At 36.5% G+C, this 14,425-nt stretch overlaps 4 protein-coding genes across 4 annotated transcripts; all 4 read right to left on the minus strand.

Annotated features, from left to right (window-relative positions):
- Window positions 1–1,558: 1,558 nt before the first annotated feature.
- Window positions 1,559–4,361, minus strand: LOC147565587 (alpha carbonic anhydrase 7-like). The gene is made up of 8 exons (XM_086667850.1): window positions 3,746–4,361; window positions 3,418–3,635; window positions 3,145–3,254; window positions 2,933–3,038; window positions 2,583–2,747; window positions 2,397–2,450; window positions 2,088–2,183; window positions 1,559–1,860 (listed from the first exon to the last, which is right to left on the minus strand). The coding sequence occupies exons 1-7, from the start codon at window positions 3,834–3,836 to the stop codon at window positions 2,088–2,090; spliced, it is 840 nt and encodes a 279-aa protein (XP_086523976.1). The 5' UTR covers window positions 3,837–4,361; the 3' UTR covers window positions 1,559–1,860.
- Window positions 4,362–5,686: 1,325 nt separating this feature from the next.
- Window positions 5,687–8,933, minus strand: LOC147565588 (SHUGOSHIN 1-like). Its single transcript, XM_086652084.1, has 12 exons — window positions 8,661–8,933; window positions 8,069–8,223; window positions 7,939–7,976; window positions 7,686–7,794; window positions 7,512–7,535; window positions 7,358–7,420; window positions 7,237–7,281; window positions 7,073–7,142; window positions 6,915–6,975; window positions 6,429–6,491; window positions 6,246–6,326; window positions 5,687–6,150 (listed from the first exon to the last, which is right to left on the minus strand). The coding sequence occupies exons 1-12, from the start codon at window positions 8,704–8,706 to the stop codon at window positions 5,859–5,861; spliced, it is 1,047 nt and encodes a 348-aa protein (XP_086508210.1). The 5' UTR covers window positions 8,707–8,933; the 3' UTR covers window positions 5,687–5,858.
- Window positions 8,934–9,262: 329 nt separating this feature from the next.
- Window positions 9,263–13,389, minus strand: LOC147565589 (uncharacterized). Its single transcript, XM_086652085.1, has 5 exons — window positions 12,820–13,389; window positions 10,924–12,575; window positions 10,718–10,845; window positions 10,564–10,639; window positions 9,263–10,477 (listed from the first exon to the last, which is right to left on the minus strand). The coding sequence occupies exons 2-5, from the start codon at window positions 11,228–11,230 to the stop codon at window positions 9,495–9,497; spliced, it is 1,494 nt and encodes a 497-aa protein (XP_086508211.1). The 5' UTR covers window positions 11,231–12,575; window positions 12,820–13,389; the 3' UTR covers window positions 9,263–9,494.
- Window positions 11,291–12,574, minus strand: LOC147565590 (uncharacterized). The gene has a single exon (XM_086652176.1). It carries the CDS (start codon window positions 12,572–12,574, stop codon window positions 11,291–11,293), a length of 1,284 nt encoding a protein of 427 aa, XP_086508302.1.
- Window positions 13,390–14,425: the final 1,036 nt, after the last annotated feature.

A 14,425-nucleotide genomic window follows, 5' to 3' on the forward strand; every position in this document is an offset into this window, starting at 1 on the left:
AGATAAAAAAAAAAAAGAAAATTTTTTTTTTTAGTTTGAAGGTCGCCGGCCGGAAATTTGGCCGGCCGGCGACCTCTGCCGGAGAAGGTGATGAGGTGGCCTAATAGATGAGGTGGCGTGACATGGCAGAGAGAGAAAAAGAGATGGAGGAGAGAGAGTGACGGAAAGTTAAAGTTAACGGTTTTAAGGGGCCATATGGGTATTTCTCATAAAGTAGGGGGCCAGGCGGGAAGCTGGTCACAAAGTAGGGGGCATTAGGGAAATAACCCATTGGTCAATCATAGCCTTTAAATAACTTTGGTGGACCATATCATTGACTAATTAGTAATTTGTTTATGGGAAATTTTAAAAGGCCCCCCGTTTTTGTTAAAAGGCCTCCCCGCTAAAAGCGCCCCTCATTATAACCCATTTGGTTATAGGCCCCCTCTACAAAAGAGCACCTCCTTCATCAATATTTGACCTAACGGCAAAGTTAACGCCGTTAGGTCAAACTTAACCCAAGACCGGTGATGTTGACCACGCCACATCATCATCTTCTCTGGCAGGGTCGCCGGCCGGTCAAATTTTCGGCTGGCGACCTTCAAATTTTTTTTTTTATTCTCTCTCTTCTCTCTCTCTCTAAAAACAATTTTTTTTTTTTTAAACTCTCTCTCTCTACAGATCTAGAGAGAGAGCAGCAAATCCATTGAAGGTCTGCGAACAGACCTTCAATGGATCTGTTCGCAGACCTTCAATGGATCTGTTTGCAGACCTTCAATGGTCTGTGAACAGACATAGATCTGCTCTCTCTCTCTTTCTCTTTAGATCTGTAGAGAGAGAGAGAGAGAGAGTTTAAAAAAAAAAAATTGTTTTTAGAGAGAGAGAGAATTAAAAAAAAAAATTTGAAGGTCGCCGGCTTGAAATTTGGCCGGCCGGCGACCCTGCCGGAGAAGATGATGATGTGGCGTGGTCAAATGATGTGGCAGAGAGAGAAAATGAGATGGAGGAGAGAAAATGTGGGTGAAATACACCTTTAAAGGGGTTTTTTTTCACCCATTCAAAGAGGGGGGCCCTTTAACCAAGCTAAGTCAAAGGTCTTTTACTAAGTCAACGAAACCATGGGGAGGCCTTTTAACAAAAACGGGGAGGCCTTTTAACAAAAACGGGGAGGCCTTTTAAAATCTCCCTTTGTTTATTCCATGACATTAATAAGGCTCTGTTTGGTAAGCCATTCTTGAATGAACTTTGCTAGTTTTTGGGTTCCAATGGCAAATGAAATGGAGGACCATATGACTACTCCCAATTTCTTGCTTATCTCAAATATTCAAACACAATCATCTTTTTTTTTTCCCGTTTTTTGTGGATCTCGAAGAACATACTCAATGTTACATAACTAAAGAGTGGGCTTACATCATACTGATATGATTTTATTTTTAAATACTCGTATTATCTAATCAATCTTTTATTGATGTACCAACTTTGAAATCGCAAAGAATGAAAGCAAACCATATAGGGATCGAGAATGTTCAAACCATTGATATTTGAAGAATGAACCTACAAAGGCAACTGCTAAACCACATTTCAGCTGGATTTTTTTCCCCTCTTTTTCATTTTATATTCATATGATAAATCATTAATCAAACTCAGTGGAAGCATTTATATAGTTGGAAAATTAGACTCACTTAACCAAATCAACAATGAAGTTACAATATCATATAATTTAAATGGACTACAATTTTTTAATACACCAATACACTAAAAATGAATCTTCTTAAAGTTCTATATCAACTCCTTCATCCGCGGCATTGTTCATGTAGTTGTGTGTTTTGGTTCTCCCTTCTCTATTATTGGTTTCGATTATCTTGATATGCTGCTTTTTACCTGAAAGAGATATACTACTTATTTTTATAGTGTATGATTTAATATTGAAAAAACTTACTCCTAGAATCCTACTTATTAATTGTTGTAGATTACTCTGGTTGTTTACTCTCATCAAGTTTAATTTTTCTAAATCTTAAGAAATCACCATATACCATCAATGATTTCGAGTCAGACGGAGTAAGGCTAAAGTAATCAAAGATGAATTCACAAAATTTCTTGCTTAATACCTAAAGATGTCGTTTGTGGTGGTGATGCTTTCCATTGTAGAAGATAATGTTGCGACCATTGACTGGTTGAAGAGGTCTTGCATTCTTTTCCGAACTCTGCATGCATAAACCAAAATAACTAATAAAAAAATTTGTGTTTATTAACTAAATAAATTAGCTAATCGACTACATCATCATAATTGGTCTAGAATAATAGTCGAGGTAATATGGCGATTCCATTTGTGAAAGCTGCAACTAAAAGATGGTTTGGTATTATCGGAATCTTCCTTTTACAAAGCAATCCATATACAACCTAGTATATAAACTTACATCATGAACTGCAGATCTTAATAACATCGTTTGTTCCTTAGAAATGGTCCTTATCTGAAAGTAAAACCAAATGACCAAACTAAATTTAAACAATTACACAAATTTAAACAAATAATTTTGGTCAAGGATGTTTGAATAGCATAAGTAATTAAGGAACTCAATAACTAGTAGTAATGTACAATTTACCTTTTTGTGGATTGTCCAAATAACACCTTGAGTACATGGAGGTGTAGTAAGAGACCCCAAGTATCTATAATACTTCCTTCCACCAATCTTCAAGTGCCTTGGATTAACCACCCCTATATCCACCTCTTTGTGGCTATCACTTATATGTGAGATACCTTTTTCCAACTAAGAAATCAAAATAAACAAACACTACTTCAATAATGGGGCAACAACAATGTAAATCCTCAAATCCACTTATCAGAAGATTTGATTTTTAACAATTCATCTACAATTGGACCTCCAGATTTCTCTATATATCTTCAAGGTCCTCTATTAAAACCATGTTAGCCATTTAGCCCATTTTTAACTACCTCTGAAATAAACAAATCTCGTTTGCCGATTTTGTATAGCACTCCAATTACAGCGATTTTGTTGTGTTTTAGATTTCGATGAACCATATGTAATTCCGCAGCAAACCTGATCATCTCATTACCAAAGCAATCCAATATTAATCACGGTTCGAGTCTTACCATGTCAAAAATAATAAAAGTCATGATGATTTTTAGAGAGAAGTTCAAGAGACCTCTTGCCATTGATGGTGTGCTCAGAAGGTGAATGCCAATGGCACCTATCAAGCACATAATGACTGCCATTAATTTGAATCGAACCAGCATTTCCAGTCTCAAAATGAATCTACAACAATAAAAAAAAAAAAAAAAGAATCACTAGATAAATACCTCCCATTTCTCAATCTAATTCAACCCCATTCTATAAAAATCAAGAAAAATGAAATTATCAATCTAGAATTAAAAAATCAATTCTAGAATTTGAAGAAGTGAATAATAGAATAATTTACACTAATATCATGTCCTCTGTTCTTGAGGGTAGCATTGGCTGGTCTATAACTCTTCTTTATCTTCCCCAATTCATGAGAAACTTCCACCCTTCTATGTCCTAAATCAATTGGAGATTGCATTTTTCCTTTCTTACAATCTTTCCATTCTTTATGAAGATCTCCCCAATTTTCAGGTCCTTTCCCACTTCCTTTCTTATAATCAAATTCATCCTGGTCCTCTGTTATCATTTCCCAAATTAAAAATTCAGATAACCCATCTCATTAAATCTTCAAAAATTAGGAAAAAAAAAATACAGAGTTAAGATTTTAATCCATTAAAATTACTTACCAACTTCTTGAGATGTGATTAGCCATGAATTCAAGATCAAAACTAGAAAGAAAAATGTGAAAACCAGAGTGGGTTTGTTAAGAATCTTCATGGTAGAAAACCAAGTTGAAGGAATTGGAATTTAAATTCTAGCTTTTGAAGCTTGGGGTTTTTAATGTGTTTAAATAAGAATTGAGGCTCTTCTTACAGTAAGATAACTATTATGAACAAGAAGAGATCTGTCCAACCAAGAATAAGGTTATGAGTTTTATAGTATTATTTATTCGTACCAAGTGGGATTAATTTGTGAGAATAGAGTAGGAAAAAAAGAGTAATTGAATAACCAAAAATGTAATGTCTAGCTCGTCTCCACTCATTATAATAGTTTTCAGTTGGATAATTTTGACGCGCTAGATAGCCGCACGTGTTGAGGTATCAATCATACTATCTGGTACCAACCACCACAACTTTCCACCACCGTCCAGAACCTCCAACCACCACCACCACCACCACCACCACCACCAATGTTCAATCTCTCCTCCTCGGTTGTGGGGGAAAGAAGCGAGAAAATTGGTAGCGGTGATTAGAGGTGGTGGGTGGTAGTCAATGGTGGTGATGAGTGCTGGTGGGAAGTTGTAGTGGTGGTAAGAAGGGGTAGTTCTTATAAACACCCCATAATACTGCTCTATAAGCGCCTTTCAACGACTAAACTTTTTGAAGATTTCTCTCGGTAAAAAAATGAGGGTGAAATGGAGATTAGGGGTAAAACAAGTTGAATTTTAGACTTAAAAACAAAATTGTCTTAATACGAGTAAATATAATCATCAATATGTTCGAATAGACTCCATATTTATTTTCAGATATATGATTTCCACCTCAAATATCTTAAAAAAGTACTCCTATATCGTAGTTTAAGCTAGAATTTATATATTTTAGAACCATTAAGGCATTATCTAAGTAACAAATTTTCACAATATGAAATGAAACTCATTAAATCAACTTCTAACCCAAGTAGAAGTCACATTTGATTTTTCCTAACAAAGTCTTACCAACTCAATTACCTAATATGTTATGGACTTTTGTTATTTCTTTACAATTGAGAAGACCAAGAGAAGGAGCTGGTGGATTCTATATATACTTTTTATTTCTTTCGTTGTTAAGTCGAGCAACTTTTTCTTCTCGTTTTTCACTTAAAAGTTTAGTATGATATTATTCATTTTCCTATCGTAATTCACGCGCCATAAGTGAAATCCCATGGTTTAAATCCTTTTTGAATATTAGTGAAGAGATTTTTCTATGGATTAATGGCTTTAAATTGAAATTTACAAAATGAGAATGATATGATTGTTATATGACTTCAAAATTATGTTGCTCAAGTCTAAAAGTTACTACTTTTTGCACCTTGGTTCAAGAATCTAAAAAGAACAAGGTTCTCTATTTCTTTGTTTAAAGAATAACAAAGGTCATCGAAAAAGAAAAAGTATAACAACTAATCCTAGATTTAGTTGTGGAAAAGAACTATTAAAATTTTGATTTTGGCATACATTCCAAATTTCACCCACACAATGTATTATCACTTTGCGTGATACTTTCGACATCCTCTTTTTTTATTTCAATAAAGTGCTACCGAGAGAAATAACCCGAATTATTCAACCGTCCTTGAAGAGCATTTTTCATATGTAAAGATTGAAATAAGGGCAAATTTTGATTTGATGATTTGGTTCTTTAGACGTGATTGACACGCTACTTGGGCCCCTAAAATCATCCATCCATCACGCTCTTACAAAGATCATTGAGTGAATCCCTTGCAGTTCTGCGAAAGAGGCCTTTCTCTCTTCTCTTCCATTCTTAAAAACAGAAGGACAAAATTGAAACATAAGAAGGAATTGAAAATGTAAGGGCCAATCCGCGAGTTGGTCTCATGTTGGGCTAAATGAAAAGTGACCATAAAAAATTTGGTAATTCTAAAAATCTCTTCTTGGACTTGGATCTCCATTAATGGTGAGAGACACTTGAATAATAAAATATATTCTAATTCTACAAAAAAGATAACAGAGCAACAATGATTCACAATAAAGACAAAGTGAAACGACAATCGTGCTTATAACAAAACTCTCTTTGTCAACATTTACAGTTATTCAGATCTTCGCATTTTGATGTTTACAGGCACTTCCTTATAAGACTGAACTTTTACAGCTGCCTTTCTCATTGGTCTTCCAATTGAAGATCTTCGTGGGCCTGGAGTATCATCCATTAAAGAACTTGATCTATCTTTCTCTTCGGTCGATGAAGCAAAATCATTTTCCTGAACTGGTTCATCCAGTAATGGAGGCACAGGAAATTTTGCATCCTCTATTTCAAACAAATCTTCGGTAGGTTCTGCCTGTTCAGACTTTAGCCTGGTTGAGTGCCTTCTAGGCCGGAGTCTATTAAGTCAAAATACCAAACAAAAAAGAAAAGGGGATTAATAAAACCATCATAATAACAACTTATATTCATATGTGCCCAAACTCAGGCAAACCTTTTGTTGTCAGCCTTTTCATCAGTAGGTTCGGGTAATTCAGACAGCTTAAACCTCGCAGATTGCCTTCGCGAGCATAACCTGATTTAACAAGAAAAGAAAAAGAATTCATACTCAGACTTAGGTTATGGAATTCATTAGAAGTTTTCATGAAGTGTTCATAATGAGCAAATCCGAAAGAACCTTTTGTTATCAGCCCTTTCTTCGGTAGATTCTGGCTGTTGAGGTTTAAACACAGCAGATTGCCTTAAAAAAAATGAAAACAGTGGTATTAGAAACTGATATTTGATTTAGCGCTGTCCATTACATGAGATTACAAGATTATATCTGAAGAAAGACCAAATCAGTTCGACAAAAATGGTGTCCACATTTTTAGGTTATAAATTGGCTTATAATATTATTACACCTAAACTGACGATAACAAAAGGGCCCACTGATGTATAAATTGGCGCCCGATTATATCCCGATTTCGTTTGCACTAGCTCTTGTGAGTTCATAATGTTGCACCTAAACTGACGACAATGAAGTATAAACACAAAGTAGCCACAAATATCTGCAATTATTCATGTCATACCATGATCACCCACAGATTATGAATTTATTAGCAAAGAAAACAAACAGCCCATGAAGCTAGTTGCCTAAACCATGCATTTATGTCATTGTGCTAACCTTTTGCCATCAGCTTTCGCCTTCTTTGATACTTGTTTAGTCACAGCAGAAGACTTCGGAGCTGAAATTCAATCCTCATCAATTTCAAATCACGAAAAGAACATATAAAAACAGATATCACAATATCAACGAGCTGATTTCAGGATTACAGCACTCACATTGAACACTTGATTGACTACTCCTATTGCTATTACAAGCCCCGTTTCCCTCAACATTTTCCTCGCCCTCCTGAATCAAGAGAGTATAAAAAACAGTTGCATGATGGGAAGAACATAAGGGCAAAAAGAAGATACTAATAAGTCAAGAACATAAGCTTTGATACCTCTCGACGAGCCATTTCTGATGACGCCATCTTAACTTGCTTCTCCTGTGAAAGTAAGAGTTTATTTCTAGCCGGACTTCTATTAGAAACTCATAATAGAAAGACATCAATATACACTTACCTGTAGTTCAAAATTCTTTAGCAAAGCATTCTTACATCCAAGCTCGTGCTGCATTGCTTTTAACTGAAAATCGACATTATAGAACTATGAATTTCCAACAGAATTACAAAAAAAAAAAGAGATATTCAGAACATGGGTATCTTTAAAATCTTACTCTATCTTTGCCAATGTTGAGTTCCTGCAAAAATTTGAGAGAGAGAGAGAGAGAGAGAGTTGCAATCAATAAGGTAATCAATGAATAACCCACTTGAAACAAAAGAAGATATATGACACATTTGGAAAATAGATATTCTGATAGATGAGACTAGTTACAAGTAAGAAGACAAACCGCCAACATCTTGCTATTTGCTTGAGCCAAATGCCAATTCTGTTGTTGAATTCTCTGCAAATTGACTCTCATTTTCGTCAACTCGACTCCAGTCAATTCAATGATTTTACTGTAAGAAAAAATTGAGAAAATTCACCACGAAAGGCAAAGATTGAACATTACAGTGACTCGGTTATAAAGCAATAATTTACAACTTCAATTGAGTTTAATCAAATGTAAACTACACGGATCGACTAAGTAAAAAAGATGATACCTTTTATCTGCAAGAAGCCTCATAAGTGCCATATTTTCCTAAAAATCGAAAAACACGACTAATAAGTTAAAGCTATTAAGCTTTCATAAGAAAGAGAAAACAAAAAATGATCATAGCAATCAAGAATTACCTTGTGAAGTTGTTCAATATAATCTTTTGCCGAGGATGGAGTAAGTTTCTTCTCATCTTGTTTAGGGGAACTTAGTGAATTTGTTATATCAGATAATCTTTTTCTTACTACACTCCCTAAAGATTTCTTCAGTTGTCTCTCTCCATTCATCTTACCTAGTAATCATAACCGGACCAGGGTTACTACAACAAAGTATGAAATGAACCCTAATTTACAGAAAACCTAAAAACAGATAACACAACAAGTATGAAATTAACCTAATTTACAAGAACCCCAATGACAGATCGACAAGAGGTACTAAATTAACCCTAATTTACACATATATAACCAAATTGATGACAAAAAAACAACCATCAGACATAATAACATAGTTATCAAGAGATCAGAAAGAAATGCCATATCAATAGAATGAGTCCCAAAAATATAACAATGAGGTAAACAAAAAAGAAGAGATTTTGGGATTAGGGTTCATGAACACGTATGTAGAAGATGCGAAATCAAGTAAGAAATTTAAGGAACTAAGAATTGAAAAAGACATAAAACCTAATTGGAGTAAAGAGACACTGAGAAAAGGGGTTGAATAAGTAAGTACCTCCAAGTCCACAATTTTCTTTGTCAAGAACGAAAACTTCTTCCATAGAGTAAGGAAAATAACATATAAAACCCTAATTCCAAATCGGGTTCTCTCTCTCTACCTTCTGTCGAGGTATTGTGGGAATTGAATGGCAGCTAAGACGTGAGAAGTGTGGGAGGAGATTGGAAACGTCGTTTTGGAATGAGAGAGAGAGAGAGAATACGATAAAGAAAGAAAGAGGGAAAGAAGATGGCAGAGGGAAAATAGATTGATTTGAGAGGGTCAGGGTTCAACGGCTGTCCGAACCTATTTCAAATTTACGAAGCAAGGTCCGAGCCTTAATTTTGAGTTCCGGGGTCCCCTTTTGTCCGAGCCTTAACTACGAACCTATTATTTAGAGAAAAATTCTAAAGGCCCCCCTACTAGAGAAATGGGAGTACGTTGGGTCAAATCTAAGTTGAGGGATTACTTCGGAATATGTGATTACACAGAATTTAGAGAGAAAGTAACTAGGCTATAACCAAATTTACGGTAATAGGGGGTTTTATGCAAGGAATGAAACTTCGGTTTCGGTGGGTCCAAATGTGGAAACGTTTTTCGGTCTGTGTGGAAATTTTACATTTTTGCCTAAATGTTCGAAATATGATGAAATTGTATATAACAAGTCTCTTTAACCATAACTAAGCATAAAAAGATGTAATCTTCATTTGAACAACAGTTTATAATGTAGAATTGTAAATTACCTCCATTTTGTTACATAAGACATTAAAACCAAAATGACCTCCTACCCCCTTCATCACCGTCGTTTGGACGTACATGAGATTCATTTCCCATAGCATTGCAATATTCATCCTATGACATTCGGCTTCGGAACCAATTCCGATATTGTTCAATGTGTGTCATGTATTGCTCTTGACGAATTCCGCATAGTGGTCCAATTAAGGGATATTGATGGTAAACAGGAAAACTTGGTTGTTGAGGTATAAACATTGATGGTCGTTCATCTTCACTACTGTGCCAAGAAATATGACTTGGGTAGTTATATCCAACGGATGCAGATGAACTATCATAACCATAAGAGCTATTGTCGATACCCATACTACTAAAAGTATCTGTAACATCGTCAACATTATTGGCCCAAGAAGTATCTGCGACATTCATACCAGTCAATTGGTTTTTCCTTCGACGAGAATATGATACAGGTTCAGCTGGTCTCGGTGGGATTCCGTGATCATGATCTTGCGTTGCATGATCAAAGTTGTGTTCCTCCGTGAAAAGGACATATCCTTCATTTCTCTCGTTACTATCTTCCTCAACATCGTTACTCTCATTATTCTGTCTGTCATCCCCGTTTCCACTATCTCCCGACGACCTAGAAGGTGAATTAGTACTTGACGAACTTGTGTCCATCAAACGATTAACATTTTCAGCATGTGAGTTGCTCGTGTAGGAATCAGTATTTAACCCTAGTGTAGAAGCAATTTGAGAGCTTGGTCTATTGTTTGGCTCATCCATTTCAGGTTCTCCTACTTCTCTAACCCATTCATATAAGGGGTCTTCTTCACCTTCTTCACAGAATATATCTGTTAGGTCTATAGGACCCGAATCTTGGTAGTCTTCTTTTTGGTGCTTAAGTCTTAGTCGCATGTTGTAATGCACAAACACATGTTTGTGAAGTCGTTCATGGCCAAGACGATTTCTTCTTTGGCTATGTATAAGTCCAAACGTGCTCCAATTTCTTTCGCATCCGGATGAAGATGCGGTCTGAGCTAAAACCTTTATAGCAACTGATCTTAAGTTTGGAGCATCATTTCCATACAAGAGCCACCACTCAGCTGCAAACACACGTACTTATTTAGGTTTCATTAATTGAATTATAATGAATTGTAAATGTTTGTTCCATTCACTACAAATGTTTTACCTGGTTGAGTTATTTTCCTTCCATTTATTGCAGTTGTCTTACCGAAGGAACCCGATGCTTCTCTAAAAGTCTTTAGCTGTAATTTAATGACTCAAACAAAATGAATTCTTCTTTCCCTCATGTTAAAAACATTTCAAAATATATGTGCACCAACCTCTAGTAGACAAGTTGCTTGTTCTTCCGGTAGTACCAGTTTTTCTACCACTTCCTCAACAGCGTTTAACAGATCCCCTCGAATAGAAAGACCATGTTCGTATTGGTAGCTTGGGTTAAGGTAATAGGCTACATTTCAGTTTAATAAATTTCATTAAACATTAAGTGTAATTAATATTAAAAAAAATGAGAAGAACGCATAATTACCAGCTAGATGGAGAGGGTGTGTGAGATGCTTTGTCCATCGCTCGTCAATGATCTTCAGATACGCCCTAGGAGAACGAGCAGCTTTTTCAACTTGGGTTTTCATTAGTTCCATAGCATAGTAGATGTATCCCATAGTAGGCTTTTTGTCGCCATCTACCATTCGAAGGACTTTTGCGATTGGTTCTAGTATATTGACAACAATATGCACCGAATCCCAAAATGTGTGTTTGTTTATTAGTCCTTCTACTACTCTTCCTTCTGAACTATTAACACCCTGAAAAGCACGCCACTGTGGAGAAGCAACCATTTCTTTCAAAGAATATTTTTTTTGTTGGAGAGACTCCAAAGCAATATAATTCGTGGCAAATCATGTTAGCCCTGGACGAATTATATCGCCTCCACACTTATCTCTCATCAATGCAAGGATTATCGAATGGTTATATATAAATTTTGTTATTTGTCTTGCACGTTGCATAACTTTTTGTACCGTCTTCGTCTCTCCGATATCCTTTAGAATTAGATCGATGGAATGAGCTGCACATGGTGTCCAGAAAAGGTTGTAACGCCGCATTAACTTTCTGCCGGCCTTAACGTAACTGCTTCCGTTATCAGTCACAATTTGCACGACATTCTGTTCTCCTACGGACCGTACAACTTCTTCCATAAGTTTTTCGATGTAATCCGAATCTTTTTTGTCTTTTGATGTATCGATGGATTTCTGGAACATCGATTTTCCGTCACAATAAACCATGAAATTAATGATAGACAATCGAGTTGGTCCTGTCCACCCATCACACATGATGGTGACGTCGTACGTCTTCCAATTCTTCTTTAGACCATCCATATACTCATTTAATTCTTCAACCTCGTCATCGAGAAATGATCCCCTCAACTCATATGCAGTAGGAGGCTTTACACCTGGTCCAGCTCTAGCAATAGCATCAACCATGTTATCGTAATAAACATTGTTAGCAACATGTGGTGGAATTCCGTTAAAATGTATGAACTTCGAAATTGTTTTTCCCATCTTCTTTCTAATATTCCCGAACCCAAATGCCTCTTTTATCCTTTTTTGTCTTCCACCTTGAGGTTTCACTGAATGTGGGTCGATTGATAACTCATCTCTTGGATTGTAAGTAGATGGTTGTCTGACACTGTGTGTTCTTGCGAAACCCCGTTGTCGTGACGTTGAACCCATGTTGACATTAGAGCCACCTCCTACATCGTAAGTGGATTGACTAAACGAACGTCTTTTGTCACCACTGCGACTATCGTGCAATGACCTTTTAACTGCTTCCCTGTATTGTTGATTCTCGACATCGTCATCGTCGCTATCAAGATCAACTGTTTCATTTTGTCTTTCTGGAAGGTCCATAACAGACTCTCGAAACTCCAAATTTATTCTGTCTCTCTTATTTTTCTCTTCAACACCGTGTTTTAAAATCCTGTTCATTTGAAGTCTAACTTCTTTTGGACACATCGGGCATTGAGCGACATTACCAAAACCGCCAGCTAGATGTTGTTTCAAACGAGTGACCCCTCCGGATCTTATAACTTTAGCGCAATAATTGCACTGAGATTTTTGTCGGTCGTTGTCTACTTGCGACCCATGCTGCCATCCTATGTCGTCTGATCTTCCTTTACGTGACATTCTTGAGAAATAAATAACAAAAAATGTCAATAATAGGGCTAATTGGCAATAGATTATGTTATTTAGAGGGCTAATCTGTAACAAAGTCGGTTAGTTAGAGGGGCAATTTGCAATAATAAGGTTAATCTGCAATAAAATGTTAATTTAAGGACTAATCTGCAATAATATCAGTTATTTCAGGGCTTAAAATAAAACAAAATAAAAATCAGGGGGTCAAAATAAATGAACCATCAATTTTGATATACCTGTTAAACAGTAAAATATCAGATCCCTTAAATCCCAATTTCTATCATCTTCTTCCTATTTCTTCTGTTCAAACGACTATTCTCTCTCTAGAATAAGCTTCAACCGAACCTTATTCCTCTCTCTCTCTAGATTTTCTGCAACCAAACTTCTTTCCTCTCTCTCTATAGATTTTCTTCAATAAAACCTATTTCCTCTCTCTCTAGATTTTCCTCCAAACAATCAAATGAAGAACCAAATGAAGAAATCAAGAACAAGTAAAAAGTGTAAACCAGAGAAGATGAAGAAGAAAAACTAAGGTATGAGTTCAATAGTTTTTTTTATAAATAGAACTCATCAACCCTGACAATAAATTCGAATCTTATCTTGTTCCCTCAATAATTTCTGCTTTTCTTTAAAGGGTACAGTAGATCCACTAGGGTTTCTGATTTTTTTTCAATTTTCGAAATTTCGGTCAGATTTCGACCGAAATCTGACACGAAAGATGTGTAAGTGTATTTTCACGTCGGTAGGGTGAAAAACCGAAAAATTTCGGCCATGTCGGCCGAAATTTTTCGAAATTTCATTCCTTGGTTTTATGTTTATGTTGGCAGCTGATTCCGATAAATAAGAACATTATTCGGGGGTGAAAATTTTTGATGGGAAGATCTGAAATTTGGAAGATTATCTCGAGAAACAAATTTTAAGGGGAAATAAAAATTTTCTTCCTCTTTAACTCCGACCACCACTGTTAAGTTTGTGGCCATCCAACTCAAAACCAATTGGCAATGAGTGGAGAAGACCTATACTTTAGTTTGTGGCCATCGAACTCAAAACCAATTGACAATGAGTGGAGAGGACCTATACTTTATATTCTTGGTTGCTAGTTACCCATGTGGGACTATTTTCACACGCCTCCTCACGTGTGACATTCTTTGAGCCTAACACGTGTCTTTTTTTTTTTTTACAGGTGACGTGGAGCACGTCTGGCTTTTAAGCCTATCACATGTGGGTCTAGCTCTGATACCATGTTAAGTTTGTGGCCATCCAACTCAAAACCAATTGGCAATGAGTGGAGAGGACCTATACTTTATATTCTTGGTTGCTAGTTACCCATTCTCCCACGTGGGACTATTCTCACAACCACCACCATTTTTCTCTTATCTCTTTTTTCCTCTTCTTCTCTCTCTAACAAACTCTCTCCCTCTCTCTCACACAATAACTCTCTCTCATATTCTCTCTCTTTCTCTCTCTCTCTCATAGTAACTCACGATCTCTCCACAGTCTTTCTCTCTCTCTCTCCCTATTTCCTTCCCTCTTTAACAGTCGGTATCTCTCTCACAGACTCTCTCTCTCACTGTATCTCTCTCTCTCAGTCTCTCTGTCTCTCTCACTGTATCGTTCTCCCACTCTCACACATTCTTTCTCCCTCTCTCCCATACTCATTTCCGGTGAATGGAAGCGTTCCCTTCGCTGGAACCAAATCTCGAGGAGGGTTTCGTGGCTGGAGCGACCGCGAAATGTTTCGTGATCGACCGACCACGAAGACCGAAACTAGAGTTTCAAGAGTGTGAGTCTCAGCGTAACAGAGAGGGAAAGAGCTACAGTGAGAATGAGAGAGCGAGAGAG

The sequence above is a fragment of the Eschscholzia californica genome, unplaced genomic scaffold (assembly GCF_041429995.1).
Source record: "Eschscholzia californica isolate CP2 unplaced genomic scaffold, dmEscCali1.0.p SCAF_1, whole genome shotgun sequence".
Taxonomy (NCBI): domain Eukaryota; kingdom Viridiplantae; phylum Streptophyta; class Magnoliopsida; order Ranunculales; family Papaveraceae; genus Eschscholzia; species Eschscholzia californica.